The sequence below is a fragment of the Mercenaria mercenaria genome, chromosome 14 (genome assembly GCF_021730395.1).
Source record: "Mercenaria mercenaria strain notata chromosome 14, MADL_Memer_1, whole genome shotgun sequence".
Lineage (NCBI taxonomy): Eukaryota > Metazoa > Mollusca > Bivalvia > Venerida > Veneridae > Mercenaria > Mercenaria mercenaria.
Window position 1 is genome coordinate 37,641,727 of NC_069374.1, and position 20,401 is coordinate 37,662,127.

Consider the following 20,401-nt stretch of genomic DNA (forward strand, 5'->3'; position numbering starts at 1 on the left):
AATTTCTAAATATTACATGTTCACATATATCACGCTGTTAAATAAATATACCATAAATAACCTCAATGACGCTTTTTGATGTAAAATGATATGTTTCCTGTGTGGGAGTTAGGATATTAAGTTACATACCATTGTAAAATGTTAAACAATGGTAACAGTGTACACAGTCTAATTAGATCCATAGTGAATGAACTAAACTGTCACAATAAGAAAATAAATATTGGATATGTATGGAGCAAATAGACTATAAATGCTCATTCAAAATTGAATACTTTGCAATATGCTATGAAACAAGATATCAACACGATACCCGACTCGTCGATAAATGAATGGTATGATGCACGCAGTACTGCCGTCTCCTTCTTTGCTTTATCCGGGACTTTCATATGACTAATTGTTTAAGATAAATAGTAAGTTATAAGGCATTATTTGACAATCTAAAAATAACAATTTGATAATATTTTTGTGACATTCTTTATATCTTCTTTAATTATATATAATTAAAAGATAATAGTGAACCAAATACACAAACCAATTTAGAATATAAGTGTAGGCACAAATATATGCGAACAAAATATATACCCGAGAATGGATGTGTAAATTTGTTACTAACTTAATGTTCACATCATTTGCCGAAATAACGACATACATATTGATTTACATACCCTTGAAAACTCCGCCTTTTCCACAAACGAATAACCAAAATGGTAAGAATAACATTGAGTAAGGATGACACTGAGAGTCCCGCTAGTAAACCAATGAAAATTGATGATTGTTCCTTAGGTTTGTCTGACGTGTTATCTGTATATAATATTAAAAAGTAATATTTAAAGAAACACACGTTACGGCTGACACGAAAATAACCACAAAATACGAAATAAATATACCTGAGAGGGCTACTAAGAATAATGATTTTGAGAAAGTGCTAAGCCTATTGCCTGTTTAATTTCGATATATTATCAAATTTACCTTTTGTTTGAAAAGTGATTGTCTCAGATTCGTCCGAGGTTCCGAACCTATTTGATGATAGTATGACTAATTTGTATTGGGATCCACTGCTTAAATTATTGATACTTCGCCTCTGCAATTGGTCATCGTTGTCACAAAATGATATGTTTGTCCATTCATTGTCGACAAATTTGCTGTATTTTAAAATAAATGTCTGTGGTGCTCCACCATCAGAGCCAGGTCTCCATTGCAATGAAACTGATGTTTTCTCTCACACTTTCAGGGATAATTTCTATCTCCTGCGGAATAAGGGGTTTCCCTACATCAAAATAAAATAGGGTTATTATAACAGTAGCTCGATCAAGGATGCTATCTTAGAATAAATATGTATTGCAACCAAAATCCCGTCATTGTAAGAAAGGCTTCCACAGCAGAGTACCTGAATTCCCTGTGAAGCTTTCTATAAAGTAATAACTTCCTTCTCCTTCCGAGCAAGTAGTTTATCAGAATGGTGAGTATTAGCAAACTTGCCTCCTTAAGAAACTTATGAACAAATGTCTCATTTATTCACGTATCTTCGTGAGTATTTTCTGCATATCAATACATAGAAAACAAATCCGCGGATCATTTGCTAACTGATAAAGGGAAGTGTTCATATAACCATTATAATCATTTTTGGCTAGGTGCAATAATATGTAATTATAAACACCTAATAATATACTTTAATGACCTTAAACCAAAGATAAACATCATGATACTGTGAAATCATTAATTTTCGTGGGGGACTAATTTTCGCGGATTTCGTTGTTGAGTCAATCCACGAAATTTAATCCCAACGAACAAATAAAATTCCCATTCATTTTATGTTCAAAAGTTGAAATCCACGAATTCATATCCCAACGAAATTGCCGTTTTTATCAAAACTACGAAATTTCATGCCCACGAAATTAAATGATTTTACAGTATGCTTATAATGTTTTGGGATAATGACGTATATCTATGTTAAGTAAAGTATGCAAGAACGGAATTCATACCTTTTGTTTGGAAAATGATGAACAGATTATCCGAACTCCCTACATCGGTCATTGCAGTAATGTTAGCTTTATACCGTGTGACACTCAATAGACCTTTAATTGTGTAATTGAGCGTTGAAACATTATTATGTGTCACAGTTATACTGATCCATTCATCGTCGGTAACTTTCTTGTACTGTAAGATAAAATGTTGTTCTGATCCATGGTTTAAACCTGGTTTCCATTTGACAGTTACACTTGTGTCTGTCGTTCTCTCTTCTATTACTTTAAAATCAGACGGTTTGTCCGGTGGCGCTGAAAGAAATGCTTATGTAAAATGAAAGGAAAAGTTCGCGTCACTTACATTTAGTAGATTTTAGTCGTGATTTCTAGTGCTGAGTCATTTTGCATAGTATTAAAAAGTTACCCTTCTTATTTCATTTAAAGTTTTTCGAATGATAATTTATTCACATTTACTTCTAATACATCGATCCAATGCGTATATCTCATAAAGGCAAAGTAGTGCTGTTATTATTCAGAAACATTCAGAAATTAAAGATATATGTTGATATATGTAATTGTTTAGAAATAAAAATGTTACCTTTCGCTGCGATGTAAAATATCTGCTCAAAGATACCAACTGCATTTTCAATAGATAAGCGGTATTTCCCAAAATCTGACTTTGTGACATTTACGATTGTAAGATTGGTCAGCAATCCGGACCTAATGATTTTGATTTGCGTGCTATTTGCCAGCGTACTCCACATCAGTCCTATCTTTCTCTGCCATATAAAACTCGATTGATAGGGCACTGGGTAAGCCAAAGCTGTGAAACTAAGTGTAGCCGTTACATGTGTTGTTGTATATATCTTGTCACGTATTCGCACAGTTGGAGATGGCCGAGGAAAACCTGCATTTTGTTTCAAATGATAGTTTCTATACAATAAAGACACAATCAGAGAACAAGAATTAGTCTGAAGTATTTTCTTTTTGTATTGCATTAAGGTAGTTCTGCACGTTTGATAAAACGGAAGTGATGGCGTAACGTCATTTATCCGGAAAACATAGAATAAAGCCTGGATTCGGCGCACGGAAATGAAAATCAATTTAAGAATTTATAGCAACTTGTGAGTAAATTTATTACAATGGCACTGCTACTATCTTTTTAAAGTTAAAATATGATATGACACGTTAAATAATTTAAAATAATGTCTTAAAATTAGCGTGAAATATGCAGTTCACTTTAATCATGGTCAAACATCTCAAAAATAAGAAGACGGGCCTATACATCTTATTTCACCACATTATAGACCATACGTTTATTTACGATTGTGAGAGGTTTCATTAAAATCTACATAGTAGAAAAAATTCGCGAAAATGTTATGGGTGTTATGATTTTCCCATAGACTCCCATTATGAAAAATTGCACGCGGTTCAAATTTTTCAAATCAGTCTAGCAAAAAAATAAGCACACGACTCTATCTTTTTTAATTGCTGAATTTTCGAAGAATATTCTGAAGATTTGAAAAATCAAAGTTTAGTCAATTTCTACATTGTAGAAAATATTTCGATCTAAACGTGCAGAACTACCTTAACTTCTTGTTGGATGGAGACTGAGAGACACTGTTAAAATCATTTGAACTATTTGTTTCCCGTTAAACAGTTTTTTAATGAAATATATGTGAAATAATGGAGTATAAGTATGAATTTGGAAGTAATAAAGTAATAGTGGTCGTAAACAATCAACATCTTAAGAAAAATAATCATTGAATTAAATGGATTATCACTGCGCAATTATCATTTAAACTGTAACCATCAGCACAAAGATTTATTCACAATGGAATAGAAAAACTTTATATTTAAAACGTGTTTCAATTTTGCATGTACTTACAGTTGACACGTAATGTCACATGTTTGACTGATGGTTCTTCATTGTTATACGTATTGTTTCCGAAACATTTATAAACTCCTTCATGTAAACATGTTGCTTTAGTGACTGAGTATGTCAAAGTGTTTACACCTGACTTTAATATTAAAATCTTTTCATTAAATCCAATTTTTATCGAAGATTTTGGATTGCTTTCTGTTGAACATTTAAATTCCAGCGAGTCATTCTCATTAACAGTAACTTCAGACAGCCCCACGAATCCTTTTACATGAAATTCTTTCACATATGTTTTATCTGAAAGTAATGAATACTAGAATACTTATGAATCCTCTATTTTAATTTTCTTCTCAAACTTTAAAAACGTTGTATTAACAAACAGGATTTAAGAAGAGGAAACGGTATCTGGGTAGAACCACCAAACTTCCATGTTTCTATATCCATGGCGAGGATTCGACCACACATCAATGAAGGTCAAGTGATTCGAAAACACTCGGTCAGGGAGGCCCTATAAGTACAACAATAAAATTAATTGTCTGGTACTTTGCGATGTGTAAAAAAGCTTGCTCACTTATGTGCCTTAGTAGTGGAACATATATATAATTGATATCATACAAACGACATTCAAGTGAAAGCTTCGACTAGCTTTCCCCTTCGACTCATTTTCGCAACTAGGTTTCATAGTATTATAGACTGTGCACGTATATATCATATGGTCTTTTCTATGTGTATTTGATAGGAGTAACGTTTGTGTATTCCACTGTTTAGTGTCTCCATTTCTTGTCCAGGTAATTGTAGATTGTTCTGGATTGCCAGGATTCACAGGGCACAAAATGTTGAAAGGTGAACCTTCAATTACAGTTTGATTTGTCAAATGACCAATTGTAGGAGGGTCTGGAAAAATGATATAGATAATCATCATAAGGGAGATACATTATATACATATTTTAATGAATAAAGAACACCGTAGGCTTTAGATAACTTGATAACTGTTATAGAACAATAAAATTTTTTCGATTTTATATCATACCAATCTTATTTTCGTGTTTTCTGTTTTATCTTCAATAACTTATGAGATAAGATCAGTTTGAACTTTTCGAATATATTTTTGTACCTATATTAAATTGTCCAACATTTCTATTGGTCAAACGGTCTGGACCAATTTTTATCATCGAGTGAAGAAATGACCAATATGGAATTTGTTTTTAAGAACATTTCTGCTTTCGTTTCATTTTGAAACGGATCGTTTTACCTAAAACCAATGTATTCCTATTCAATTTAGCTAAGTTGTGATGAAAAGAAAGAAAAAGTTTATTTGATTCACTATTGATTCTGGTCCTAAAAGTTTTCTTGTATGAAAAGTTGAAATCGCATCACAGTCCCTAATTTCCTGTCTGTTGATTGAGCCGACGAAACTTTAAAAACAAGTCCACCGCTCTCCTTCGAATCATGATACTTACACAGAATGTTTAAATATATGTTTCGTGCATGTTCACCACTTTGAGAACTACCAAACGTGCGTTTCATTGTATTAAATGCATTGCAGGAATACTCCCCCTTCTGTACTCTGTTAATGCCAATAATCTTCAAGTCAGCAATTGTCGATGTAATTGGACCATACCAGGAGTACGTTGGTTCAGGTCTACTGATAGCCACACAAGACATAGAGAATGATGTCTTTTCTATGACACTAAAATTATTAGATAAGCAATCTACTTGATGACCTCGAGTGGTAAAATATCTGATGGTGGGTTTTCTTGGCGGGACTGAAAATAATATCTGTAATTAATAAGTAACTTAGACAAATTCTCAGCTCAATCAAAATGAACGTAAGACGTGGGTAGAATTACTACGCGTTTGCTCATTTCTAAAATCTTTAGTTCCTGACAAAGATATTAACATATTTGTAGTTTCTTGTATCCAATTAAACATTTTATTTTAAAATCATAACATACAAAAAGTCATGTTTATATACTAAAACAATACTATATTTTAGACTCAACTAGATGAGTATGATGAACAGGTGTTTTGTTTTGATTTTGTTTTGGGTTTATTGCCACACTGAAACAATTACAGGTTGTATGGCAACTTTCCCGCTGTGGCGGTGGAGAAAGTCGAGCATCTAAACATCTCGACCGGGTACCTTCAGGAAGCATGCTATATTTGTGACGTTGTGACGTTAAACCCAACAACACTTCTTAGCAAGATAAAGAAAGGCTTATTTCTTGACCAAAGAGCTACAAATCAACTTTAAATATCATAATAATTTCAGCAAGTGTTGCGTTTGTCCTGGCTTTAGAGAAATATACGATGAAACTGTAAAAATACAAATCTTATAGAAGTCCTACGTAGCATATCTGGACAGTCCTGTTTCATAAATAGAAAACAAATGTGGAACCGATTTACTTACACAGAACTCTAACTGATATTGCAGCTTCGGTCGATCCGATACGACTTTCACCTACAGTTTCATTCATGGTGTTTGTAGCATAACATGTTTTGTTAAAATCTGCTGAAATCGAGGCAAATTTTAGTACATCACGACTTGTTGTCTCCCCACTCCAACTGATTTCTGGTTCAGGATTAGCAATAGAGCTACATGCGACAGTCAAAGTATCATTCTCTACAACGTCTAGAGAGTTACTTTCAATTACAATGCCATTTGAACTTCCGTAGCGGAATATAGGTATGGTAGGAGAAACTATAAGAAAGGAAATCAAACTAAATGTATTGTTTTAAACTAAATAAAATTTACTGCTGTCAATCTGAATCAGTAGACCAATACCAGGCATGCAACATTTCAATTATGACGCTTTACAAGATTGTTTTATTAAGTGATAAAAAATTGACCTCTTTATATGTATAAATACACACATTGTCATATCGGTTATTGATCAAAAGAAATGCAAATAGATTTCACGAATTTCAGAACACAGCAGACTTGACTACAATCATGCATCGCTATGTAGACACCTTGCGTACCATAGACTTGATAAACAATCTTCAGCATCCTGCCTATGGTTTGCATGTATGTGCTTTTACAAAACAATACAACTGTCTGTCAATGAGTTACCCTGGTCATTCAAGGAAAATGGGGTTACTGTGCCACAATGTAGGTAATCCATCCTAATCAGGACAATGATTCAGCCATTCTCCTTGTTTCAAAATTGAAAGTATACATTGAATGTCATCTTGTTAAGTCTAGGAAGACAGTAATGTCTGCCAATTTCAGTGTATATCAGATTTTCACATGAACTGTTGTATTCAATATTGGGACAATATGTTTGAAAATGTGCATTGTTATCAAGTAATTTTAAGAGAATGATAGCTAAATCTCAACAATCACTTCGATCAGGAAATTTATCAAATATTGCGCGTAATAATAAAAAGCACTTCTAAACAAATTAATATCTGCAAGAAATATTTAATTATACGATTTTATTTGAATTACGATTTTTTGTGTGTCTGATTATAGATTAACATCGCTTTATAATGCTATGTTGTAAACGTATGAAAACTTGTAAATTCTTTAAAAAACTACCATTTTTGTGCGCTTACTTTATTCAGAAATATATTTAGAGCCAGAACAGTTCAATAAATTCTATTGTAAAAATCATTAAAGATCTACAGAAAATCTTATTTCAGAATACATGTATACGCACTATATTTTTTTAAAGAGTAGGCCACTGGGCATCTAAATGATTAGAATGTCTTGAATGTTTTGTAAGACTTACATAAAACATTAACTTCAATAGATGTTGTACTACTGCCAGTGACATTATCTCGATTGGAAGGAAACATACGATTTTCGGCAGTACAGTTGTATGTCCCGTTATCTGCCTTAGAGATATTTCCAATGTATAATGACTGACCAGATGATATAGACGAAACAGGCGCATTCCACTTGTATGTTGGTATCGGTTTGCTATTACTTGTACACTTGATAGACAGCGTATTGTTCACGATAATGTTGACTATTTTATGTACTGGAACTGAAGCCATTGTAAATACTGGCAATGAAGGTGGATCTGTAACATACATCATAAATTGTTTACGTTATGTTTCTGTACAGTTATAAACTAATTTAGGTTTAAAAATTCATCACTAACATTAGAACTGGATTATAATAACAACAAAGAATTGCAAAGGAATCATTAACACAACTAATCAAGCTATAAATAAGTATATGTTTCATTTATGAATGATTATGTGTGAGAAATACGAATGTTCTCTTTGAATTTAATGTTAATGGTAGTTCTAATCTATATTGTATAGTTTGAAGATAAGAAGGCATTGAATAAATCCACTTTGATTACAATAATTTCAGACGTACAATGTAAAATTCACACTGTGCAATCCAGATCTACACTAGACAATGACAGGAGTTTATAACAGAGTTACAAACATACCCCGCCCAGGGATGTTATAAAAAAAAACAACAACAAAAAAAAAAAAAAACAAAAACATATCGCCTGTCAACATAACGTCCTCTTCTAAGAAAGTGGGAGGGGCAACGTACACATGTATTTATAATGTATGTAAATAATAACTATAATATATATTTCTGAATGTTTATGCCAAATTATAAATAACAATTAATGCATAGATAGGTTACAGACCAGACCAAAAATACCAAAAATATTTGTTGTTCAAAGGTGATATTGACCTTGAGCTAGAGCTTGGAATTTTACATGCTATGAATCAATTTGTTAAGGTGACTGTTCGAATATCCATCCATACAAACTGTATTATATATCTGACCACTAAGTTTGATCTTGACCTTTGAGGCTGGGGCCTGGGTCTTGCAAACCACACATCATTTCATTATTGGGAACATTTGTGTCGAGTGATTTTGAAATCTCTTGAGAAATTGTGGAGTTATGGACCAGACATGAAACTAACTCCAAACATCTAACCTCAAAGGTTGACATTGGCCTTGGAGCAAGGAGTCTGGATCTTACAATGACATATTGTTTCATTATGAATAAACTTTTGTGCCATGTAGTTTTAAATTCCCTGAAAGAATGACAGAGTTATGGACCGGACAAGAAACATATTATTAATATTCTATTCTGATTAAATATGTGAAATGTAATTACACACGTTACTAGGTTGTGATCACTATAGATAACTGACTTGTAAAAGGTAATAAATCCAAACGTGTAATAAATGAAAACAAGTGTCATTCACGAGTCAAATCACAATTTCTAGAATGAGACTTACATTGTACAATAACATTGACCTCAGTGGATATAATCGTAGTTGATGTATGGTTAGATGTGCATTCACAAGTATTATTTTGATCTCTTGATGCTCTCCAGGTAACGATACTTCTTACTGTTGTGTCAGTTGTAACTGGTGGCAAGCTAACGTTATAACAATGCCATGCTAGTTCCGCCAGAGGATTGCCTCCCGTAATCGAACAAGATAGCTTTCCTAGCTGACCATGTATAACAGTGTAGCCGCTTCCGTTACTAAACCCTTCAATAGCTGGAGGCCCATCAGGTGGGTCTGAAATATACATTTACAAGTTCATGATTCTAATAGAATCAGACATTGAATATTTATGTTACATGTACTACATGTACTTTTCTTTCAAAGGTTGATATTTTGTATATAGAGGAAAAAATCTAGAATTGTGTGACATCTATACAAAGAAAATATTATCAGTAACGTTTTTATGTGTATTTAAATAAATAAAATTGATAACGTACATATGATATTTAATTTTGTCGCTGTTGATATTGCAGTATTTCTGTTTTGAATGTTTCGCCCTGAACAATATATACTCCAGCCGTTTACAGATCTGTTTACATGGAAACTAATTGTACTGGTTAATGAAATCAGATTATCGTCGTTGGTGTTAGTTTGTTGTGTCGTGTTTCCGGATACAATAACTTTATCGTCCTTTCGATCTAATGTGCCAGAATCAAGTACCCATATGACGGTAGGGGCAGGCCGGCAATATGAAGTGCTACATTTGAATTGAAGGGTCGCGTTCTCAATGCTTGTGATCGTATCGTTGTTCTCTTTATTCATTGTTACAGATTCTATTGGCACTGAAAAAGATAAACAATAACACTTCCTGTGAAGGAAATCATGTAACACAATTAATGCAACAACTCTAAGCGAAGACAAGTTTCATTGTGAGTAGCATCTGAACGTAAATTAAACCGCTCATTCCATTCTGACCTATATTCATATGACTAAAGGTCATAAAACCTTTGAAAAAATGTGTTAAGAGACAGAGATGGAACTTTGGTAAACGAAATTCTCGTTCTTAAACCTTTCGCTACGTAACCATGAAACGAAGTTAAAATGTGAATCTGGAAATTACTTTATTTAAATTTAAAAATGATATTCTGTATAATAGCGGATTGGTAACTAACTCTCCTTATTCTTCCGAATATTACTCTATACATTAAATGTGTTGAATATAAATATCAGCTTTTCAAGTAGTTCATCGGGATTGATTTTATCTTTTGACATATCAAACCATTGTAGTTTACTTTGAGAATGTTACGCATTAATATGACGTCATAACCATGTGTTTTACTAGAAATTATATCATACATTCATCGTTGCTTATAAATATGGCGAAATCCTAGTGCAAGTCATCCGATTGTTTATAAATACAATCATTAGAAAGTAAAAATAATTGAGCTGGTAAATTGACCCATTAATAATTATATGAATTAGAATGTGTTTTGTAGTTGTTTCAAAGCACATTTAATTACATACTAGTAGAGCTATATTGAAATCATGCATGTTCATAAAGTCTAGTTTTATATTACCTTTAACGAAGATTGTAATTTCATTGCTGTGTATATTGTTCTGACTACATGTCCATTTGCTTTGGTGTTGACTAAGACCTACTTTCTTCAGTGTTAATGCAAACGTACTGTTTCCAAGACAGCCCCAGTCGTATAATTCGGCATTGTTTAAATAGCCAGTCGCTTTGCAATTTTCATCTGACATACTTATAAAAGTGTTCTGCTGACTATCCGCAGCTGTTCTCCAACTAGAAAATGTTTGGTGTTGGGTACCATTATAAGCGCATGTTAATGTGACATTTCCATTTTCTAAGACTTCAGCGATTGTAGGTGAAAGCCTCACTGTAGATTTTAATGCAGCTTCAAAAATAAGAAAAGAAAGAACTGATGTTTATTCATGTAACTAAAAATATACAACATAAGTTAGTCACTGTACACATATAAGGACCATCATTTTCACGTTCTTGAAAGTGGGCATAAACCGTGTTTTGACAAATGAATATATAATAAATTTCGTGCAATTGCAGCTGTAATAGACTAAATAATTGTGTAGATTAATAGTAGCTCAACAACGGACGTTCAGCATTAAATTTGAATAAGGAACTGCTCGGTCAAGAACGTCGTGATTGGCATGGAAGTGCTTAGCACCTTTTGGACAAAACCTCAGTCAAGTAGTGTGGTGCATTTACGACAAAGTAGTGGTATATGAAAGAAATAAGATTTGATTTTATCCCAGTTTACAGTTTGGTTTGATTAGAAAAGTCAGATCACTATAGAGGGGCAATTTACACATATAACTTGACAAATACGTACTTGTTAGTGTCAGCTGGATTATCCACAGAATGGTTGCATCTACCTTGTACCCCATAACCTCCATTCATTAATTTCTCACAGGAAACAGAACACAGAAAAATGCGTACAAATTGTGAACATAAAGTATTTTGTTAAACCGGATAGATTTATGAAACTAAAATATAATATGTAAATACATGGGGTTTTAGAAAAACGATTTATAAATCTTCCGTGTTAGTTTTACACAAATAAATGAAAAACAACAAGCCTTCATACCTTTATTGTAGAGTCTTAGTTTGCATGTAAGTGTTTTGTGGATCACAAACTAATATGTAAATGTGATAATTGATAACATTTCTCATATTTTCAGTTTTCATATTTTCTAAGAGAATCCGTGGTCTAGTATTCAAAGTCACCGACTTCTCATCATTTGCCCTTTACCGCTATTGATTCGACCCTGGTCCGATGCATACCCTTTTCTTGTGATGAAGCGTTTTGTTTTGAGGAGAAAAGTATACACAAAAGCCTAAAGTACAGATATTTAATAATTGCTGGCTGGATAGGGTGCTTTTAATGCAGTTTGACACTAAACACTGCGAGAGTTATAACAAAACTTATTAAAACAATCCATGTGAACATTTAGAACGCAATGCATATATACATTTACTTGACAATGACAAGACAAAAGACTCCGCGCAAGATGGAAGTCTACATATTAAGTAAATAAAACGACTTCACATGACTTTATAATAATATCTAATTACAAAAAGTACAAACTAGTTTCACCTTTCGGCATATCAATGTATACAAATGTTACGTAGCGTTACGTAATATTAACGTTGTCTGTGTCAAGGAGGCGTAATTAATATTGCTATTTGATTGTTTAGCATTTAACTGTCACTGCAGTATGTTAAGGTTTTTGGAAATGCTTTAATCCAAAACTTAACAGACTACAATGACAGTTAAATGCTAAACAATGAAATAGCAATATTAATTACGCTATATAAACAAAAGCATCCAGACAAAAGTTGATCCTATTTACTAGCACATTCGAAGAAAACACTCATTCTTGACAGACACTCCAATAGTTTTGTAGAAATGAAACAACAACGTAATATTTGTCCATATTTACACAAGTCAAACCAATAACTAAATTATTCTGTTTTAATCAGTTTCACAAAACTACGGTGTACCTCAAGAGCCATCGCCGCATATTGTGAGTTCGAATCTGCAAAAGTACGATACTACGATGCTGAAAAGTTAAAGTTACGAAACTACGATGCTGAAAACTCAAAACTACGATGATGGAAACACATAACTACGATGTTTAAAAATCGACACAACGACACTACGATGGTGAAAAGCCGACATATATTTTATCACCGTACTTTCGACTTTTCACCATCGTAGTATCGTACTTTTGTTGGAAATTAAACTGTGTGGTATTGTTCATAATTAAGGATGTCATTTAAACTTTTCTATTTTATACACAATGTATATTGAAGCTTTAGCTCGAAGCTTTCCATTTCGTCCTAGTATATGGACTACAAACTTCAGCCAATTAATCTTCTATTATTAACTAATACCACCCAGTGGGGTGAGCGATTTTAATGTGCTGTTCCAGGTATAGCTTTTAATATACATGTATATATTGTGTGTGTGAAATAGAAAAGTTTAAATGACAATATCACATTAATAATGTTAGGCGCTTACAGTCACCTGTCATCTACAGATTGAAAAATATTCGGTTAAGACGTGAACAACCCTTCACGCTCTCAATTATCGTACTTTTGACTTTTCACAATCGTACTTTTAACTTTTCACCATCGTAGTTTCAAGTATCGCCTTCCTTTCAACACATGTCAGTTTACCATTACACTCAGAACGAAACTGCCGAGTTGTTAAAAATTAAAATGGGTAACCTAATGATTCATAAAAAGCAACATCATAATTTCTCTATAAGTGTAACTTACCCGGAAGTATCTACATTGTTTTGGATCCTTTGCGCATGTGTAAAAGGAATGTGACACGGTAGAAAAACGTCGATAGCAAAAACTCGAAACTACGATGGTGAAAAGTCAAAGCTACGATGGTGGAAAGTCGAAAAAATAAAACCGCGATGGTGAAAAGTCGAAAGTATGAAGTTGAAAGTACTAAATGATTTCGATTAATCGCCATGGTAGTTTCATTGTTTCGACTTTCAACATCGTCGTTTCGTGTTTTCATTATCGTTGTTTTGACGTGTCACCATTGTAGTATCACGTTCCTGTTACACATGCACTGAGGATTTAAAACAGTGGACGAATTCATATGAAGATATCGTTCATTCATTGTTTCGAGTTCAAAATATGCGGCGATGGCCCTAACAGAACACCGTGCAAAACAAGAAAGAAATGGCAGTGACAGAGACGGTAGCAACATAGTTTACTCAAATCATAACAAATACTTTTCATTAGCTCTTGAAAGAAGAAGCAAAATGTAAACAACGGATATTATGTTGATTGATATTATATAAATATCATATGGCAACGTGTGTGACATTGATCTTGTCAACCCGAGGGCAGAATGTCACCTGAGGCGAAAGCTGCCATATGATATATGTTTTATTATACCGAACAATATTTAGTACGTAAATTATTTTAGATGGTTTTAATTAATTTAATTGAAGTTTCTTCTTTAGCGCGGTACTGTGTACACATTGAATAGTGACGTCCACTATTTGTGTACAAGGGAGGCAATCATTTGGCTTATAATTGATTAGAAACAGTTAATTGCCCTTATATGACTTTAAAAATATCAGCACGGTCACATAACATGACAGTCACATTCGCTTGGTCACGTGTCAAAAAGGTTGAAAATGTTTTTGATTGTCAAAATATCTCTTTCTGGGGTAATGGGATTTTATCATTGTAGACAGAAGTGAGGTATAATAATCCATAATAACAAACTGTTTTTGTTTCAGATTAATTTGTGAGATATGTTGGTATTACAATGCCATAGGTACAGCTGATCTAAGATCATCATGTTCATTGCTTGAAAATGTTAAGATATCAATATCTAAGATAGCGTAAGGTAACACTTTTCAGTTTAATATAGTATTATTCCAATATGGTAACTACATCTTTCAGAAGATTTCATCCACCCAAGTTCTTAAAGCACTCCAAGTTAACGTGTTTCCGGTGATTTGTTTAAAATAGCTATTCCTTGTAGTATGAAAATGTTACTAATTTTAAAAGTTTTACTCTCTCTACACAAAACCGTACAGCTGTAATCTAAAACAGACAGCGTTTTCCATCCTGCCGTTTAATGCCAGTCTTGTTACAATTTCAGTATTCTTGATAGGTTTGGTAAATAAGACCCTTTAAGAATTTGTGATTTTAAATACCATACACCAAAGTATGTAAATGTAAACAAACTATTTCACGACGTACATAATATTGCATGTCACAGCAAAACTTCCATTCAAAATACAACACAAGATGTTAAGCAATACAATTATGTATTTCAATAAACATATTTATTTATAATCTCTTGTGAAATCAATTAATATTTTCTTTAGTGAACACACAAAGCTATATTTTCTACTTACAAAATGTATATTGATATACAGAATCCATTTTAACGTGCCTCGATTACTTAACTTCAAGCACAGTTTTAGCCAGAAAAATTTTCTATTATTTATTTTTTAATATAGAGATTAAGAATTACCATTATCTTTATTTACTGTTCTGTCTATCTGTTTAAGAGAAATTTTCAATAAAATGTCCATCTTAATTTAGATGGTGCTGTAACACATCTGCAGGAGTAGGGTGTGTGTGAATGCCTTATATTAAATTTTTAAGTATGGTTTTCATTTATTATAAGTTTATGGTATAATAACAATGAATTAAACTTGCTTCTAACAGGTGTTTATTTCTCTTTAGTCTTTCCGAAACAAATGTGTTATGTTGCTCTCTCCTCACTCGTTCAATTTGCTACACGTTCATCTACAGTATCAGTGATATTAAGGGTCAAAGGTAATTTTCATGTAAAAGAATGATTTTTTTTTCATTTTTCTTCTTGTAAATAATATCTTGTCGATACTAGTCAACGGTATCAGTTCATTTAATGTATAAATGTTGGGCGATGTCTAGTATGCACATATAATTTCAAAACATTCAAGGTTATCCATAATATCAAAGGTCAAAGTTAAAAAAAAATGTGAGTAAAATGTTGCAATAATATCACCTGTTTGTAATAATTCACTGTTAGCAATTTACTTTAATGTATACATGTCAAGAAAGGTCAGCAATTTAGGTCTTATTCCTATAAGTCAAAGGCGAACTTATTCTCAAAGGTCAAAGGTCACATTTGTGTTAGAATTCGCAAAAAAAAACCAGCAATTTTGTAACGATTTTTCTTTATTGTGTAGGTTTTTTTATCACTAGTAGTAAAACTGATCATTATTCATTTTAAAGTGTATATAACAGACAATATCACTGTCGAAATGATAATGAAAAATTTGTCAAGGTCAAACTTGACAGTAAAGGTCAAAGGTCAAAGGTAAATGGCGAAATTTGCGTGAAAGATAGAAAAAATAGCATTTTTGCAGTACTTTTTATTGTTTAAAAGTATTTGTCAATATTAGTATCTTATGGTTATTCTTTTTTTTTATTTAACGTCGCACCGACACATGATAGGTCATATGGCGACTTTCCAGCTTTAATGGTGGAGGAAGACCACAGGTGCTCCTCCGTGCATTATTTCATCACGAGCGGGCACCTTGGTAGAACCACCGACCTTCCGTAAGCCAGCTGGATGGCTTCCTCACATGAAGAACTCAACGCCCCGAGTGATGCTCGAACCCACATCGATGAAGGGCCACGGAGGCCCCCTTTATGGTTATTCCTTGAAGTTTCATACATGTATATATATGGGTCAATGCCAACAATGAAGATATCATAAGACAGGAGTCTATGGGTCTAGATGAGCCCTGATGTTAAAGTTTAAAATTCGTTTTCAGATAGTAAATTCAAAAGATAGCACTGTTATTTTATTTCTTTGTTCAGACATAATTATCTTGTTATAACTTGATGTTAATTCATTTTAATGTTAACCTTTACTTACTTACTTTCTTACTGCGTTCCATCTTCTTATGGCCGTTTTATATCTTATGATTAGATGTGGCAATGATTTGCACCGTATTCTGCAGATCGCTGGCATCTCTCCACAGCTTGGTCCCAAATGGGATGTCTGTTGGCCAAACTTTCTGGCGTGCTTCTTCCAGATAGGAACAGCTCTGCGGAATGTGAAACGGTGTTTGTTCCTCTGATCCGCACTGACGTTTAGCTGTCTTTGTAACACCTGGCTTCTTCATATGTTTTCTCAGGCCACAGTCTCCAGTGCGCAGACGGAAGACAGTTAATTGGCCGTGCCTGTTTAGCTTGTGTAGACTTTCTGATTTGGCACGTAGCCTCAATTTATGTTCTTCCAGTCTTACGCAAAGCTGTTCTTCCGCAGAGTCTGAGCTTCTCTGTGTGAAGTTGGAGGTTGGGGCTTTATTTACCTGGTTGTTTCCTTCGCAAGTTTGTGCGCAGCTTCATTTCCAGCTACGGAACGATTTCAAAATTTTGAAACCGGTTAGTTATTTGTATGAAATCGAATCGAACCGGTTAATCGCCGGGGCCTCCGCATTGAACATGTTTTCTTTCCTGACGACGGTTTAAAGGTACTTCTAGCAGCTGACTTCATTAGGAACTTACGGACTTGATCGTTTGGAGGCAGTGTGATATTTTTTTAATAAGTCATATTTTGGTGTATTTTATTTTAGATATATCTCGACAAGCAAATCCGAGACTATTGATTATGTTCAAGTTGATGTGTTTTAGCGGAAATATACTGCAGTCAATGTGCTGGTCAAAGAAATGTATAAAGTACGATTTGTGATGTTTATTATTTGAGAGCGATTAGCGGTTTTGCAAAACTGAAACCGGTTTCACCTAGTAATCGAATTGGATCCGATTAACCGAGTAATCGTCCCAGTCCTACTGCTGAGAGTGCCTGAAGAGCTGACTTAGAGTCTGTTAGGAATATATTGTCCCCTTTCTCCTCGCTCATACAGTTCGAGTGTCGCTGATGTGAGGGCTTGCATCTGGATCTGTAGTTGGAGCATCTCTTGCCGACAGGATGGGGGAGTGTGAGAGAGGAGTTGTCTGAAAATCTGATGTAGGCACCACTCCCAGCATTCTGAACTGCCCTTTCCTCTGATCCATCGGTATATGCTTGGATCCAAGAGTGTGCTGGATAGCGGTCATTGATCATTTCTAGCGTAAGAGATTGTTGGTAAGCCTGATGTTGCTTTCAGTTTTCTTCTACTCCTGGCACCTCCAATCTGATCATTGGAGCACATTGTCTGGGAACCTATTTATTGCGCTCGAGCGGCTCTGCCTCTGTGTTCAGCGGTGCTGTTAACCCTTTTGCAGTTCTTTGACGATATGGTTGAGACTCTGTCTTTTCAGTCTGTTCTTGGTTCTGCTCTCTAGTTTTGAGTGGAGTGAGTGGGATGGTAGTCTCTTTGCCTTCTCTGAATACACAAAAGCTTTGTACTCCCGTCTGGTCTCTTACGGCTCAGGGTTGGCTGTCTTTTCTATTTATTTTATTGGAGTTGTTTTCATAGCTCCGGGCTTATCCTCAGACCTGAAATTTAACCTTGTCCAGCTTATCTTTACTGGTTTTGGAAGCAGTTACCAATGAGGTGGATGCTGGGACGATCTGTGTATGAAAAGAATTGGAACCACTGCCTTACCGTTGCATGATCATAAGAGGCGACTAATAGGGTCTTAACACTTGGTTTTGTAGTAACTCTGTGATTCCAGAAGGTATGCAAATTTTGATTCCATACCTCATGGTTTTATTTTGATGTAAATGAGATGGGGAACCAAAGTTTGTAGTCCTGTTTGGCGCCATATAAACTATACTGTGTTGGTGCGCCGTAAAACCCAGATAAATGAATAAATAAATAACTCTGCTATTGGCCGTACGTTGCCTGTGTAGACTTGCAGAGGGTCTTTGCATTTTCTTCCCGATTGTTCCAGCCGGTTCTTTTTTGAAGGCCCTCTCCCTTGACCTTTAATGTCAGATTTTACCTTGACTAAATTTTCATTATTATCTCAAAAATGATCTCATCTGTTGTATATACTTTAAAATGAATAATAATTAGTTACTAGTTCTGAAATACCTTAAAAAATAAAGAAAAATCATTGCAAAAAATGTTTTTGTTTTTGCTAATATTCACGAAAATTTGACATTTGACCTTTGATAATACGTTTGGCTTTGCCTTGTTTGGGTAAGACCTACATTCCTGACCTTGCTTGACATGTATACATTAAAATAAATTGCTAAAAAAATTATAACAAGAGCTATTATTTTTTAACAAAGTAATGAGTAAGTATGCTACAATTTGTTCTTTTACACTAAAATGACACCTGACCTTTAATACCAGGTTCGACCTTGACTTATTTTGTCTTCAATGACATCGTCTGACATATATACAGAAATATGAACAACAATAAATTACTAAAATGACAAAACAAATACTTTCAAACAATAAAAAAATATTACAAACAGGTGATAGTATTGCACAATTTAACTTACTTTTTTGACCTTTGACCTTTGACATTGGTTGACCTTGAATGTTTTGAAATAATATGTGCATACCAGACATCGCCTAATTTTTATACATTAAAATGAATTGATATCGACAAAATATAACTAACAAGAAGAAAGTTAAAGAGATATTTTTTTTTTCATTATTTTACTTGAAAATGACCTTTGACTCTTAATATCACATTTGAACTTGTCTGATTTTAAACGATATCTTTATTACCGACATTGTGGGACATATATACATTAAAATAAATCACGAGCAATTACAAATAATGATTCTGCATTTTTTTTTTCACACAAATTTGACCTTTGACCTTGATATAAGCTTTACCCTTGGCAGTTTTGGGGTTACATCTGCACTGCTGACTTTGCCAGACATACAGATATTAAAACGAATTAACTTCAGTGACTAATAATGTGAATACATATTGAAACTTTAGAAAAAGTAAAGATAACATTTTTTTACATTTTTGCATGAAAATAAACTTTGACCTTCAATAATCAGGATTGACTTTCACGTTTTGCAATAAGATTTGCATTTCTGACTTTGGCTGATATATACACATTACATAAGTAAAGCTGAGTGTCTTATGATAACAAACTAACTTTTAAGAATAAAAATAAATTTCAAATATGCCAATTTTTGTGATTTGTTCTTAAATTTGACTTTAGACCTTAAATATCAAGTTTGCCCTTCATTCCTTTCTGAAGAATTTCTTTTTGCTGACATTGATTGACATATATACATTTACTGATAATCAGGTAGCTGCTATAATTAAACAGTGAAAAAACTGGTAGACGTTTACTTTACCCTACTCCCTAAATTTTTACAGGTGAGTTTTAACTCCCTTATCACAAACATAAGTGAACAAAATATATATAGGCACGGCTTTGACACTTAAGAAATGGGTTTTCATGGAGGACATGAAATATTGTTTCCAAAAAACTATAAACTTCTTTTGGCCTCAATTCTTGCAATAAAAGTCCGTGAGCTCTCGGACCAACAGAAGAAGTCCTTAAAAATATCATGGCACATTTTTGAGATATTGTATCTGGAATTCTGGTATAAAGGCTGATACATATTGTGGCTGTTACTGTAGACCATATGCTGTATTGTTCTACTACTGGTATACTGTAGCGTGAATGTTTGATCTAAATATAAGAAAATAAGAGGAACAAAATGGCCGAAGTTCGCTCACCTGAGTAACACACCATAACAGTGTAAACATGTTTTACCTAGGGATTTCATAGATAAAAATATTCTGACCAAATTTCATGAAGATTAGACCAAAAATGTGGCCTCTTGAGTATACACAAGCATTTTCTTTGATTTGACCGAGTGACCT

The 20,401-nt window shown here is 33.7% G+C and overlaps 1 protein-coding gene across 2 annotated transcripts; it reads right to left on the reverse strand.

Moving 5' to 3' along the window:
- Positions 1 to 376: 376 nt before the first annotated feature.
- LOC123526778 (hemicentin-1-like) lies at positions 377 to 11,689 on the reverse strand. Of its 2 annotated transcripts, XM_053523276.1 has the most exons (14): positions 11,433 to 11,680; positions 10,641 to 10,979; positions 9,561 to 9,905; positions 9,070 to 9,357; positions 7,581 to 7,874; positions 6,257 to 6,547; positions 5,307 to 5,612; positions 4,462 to 4,740; positions 3,853 to 4,143; positions 2,563 to 2,871; positions 1,983 to 2,276; positions 970 to 1,267; positions 666 to 801; positions 377 to 390 (listed from the first exon to the last, which is right to left on the reverse strand). In XM_053523276.1, exons 1-12 carry the CDS (start codon positions 11,494 to 11,496, stop codon positions 1,179 to 1,181), a joined length of 3,189 nt encoding a protein of 1,062 aa, XP_053379251.1. In that variant the 5' UTR covers positions 11,497 to 11,680; the 3' UTR covers positions 377 to 390; positions 666 to 801; positions 970 to 1,178. The 2 variants fall into 2 exon arrangements, with proteins under 2 accessions (XP_053379251.1, XP_045161961.2); XM_045306026.2 differs by lacking the exons at positions 377 to 390; positions 666 to 801; positions 970 to 1,267 and having other exon boundaries at positions 1,996 to 2,157; positions 11,433 to 11,689.
- Between the last annotated feature and the right edge of the window lie 8,712 nt (positions 11,690 to 20,401).

Bases quoted from the DNA above. Each gene is read 5' to 3' on its own strand.
- LOC123526778 (XM_053523276.1), bottom strand. From the start codon at position 11,496: ATGGAGGTTATGGGGTACAAGGTAGATGCAACCATTCTGTGGATAATC. The intron at 2,872-3,852 runs GTAAGTACATGC...AACAAAATGCAG, and splicing joins TGTGACATTACGTGTCAACT to GTTTTCCTCGGCCATCTCCA. The intron at 1,268-1,982 runs GTATGAATTCCG...ATTTTGATGTAG, and splicing joins CATCATTTTCCAAACAAAAG to GGAAACCCCTTATTCCGCAG.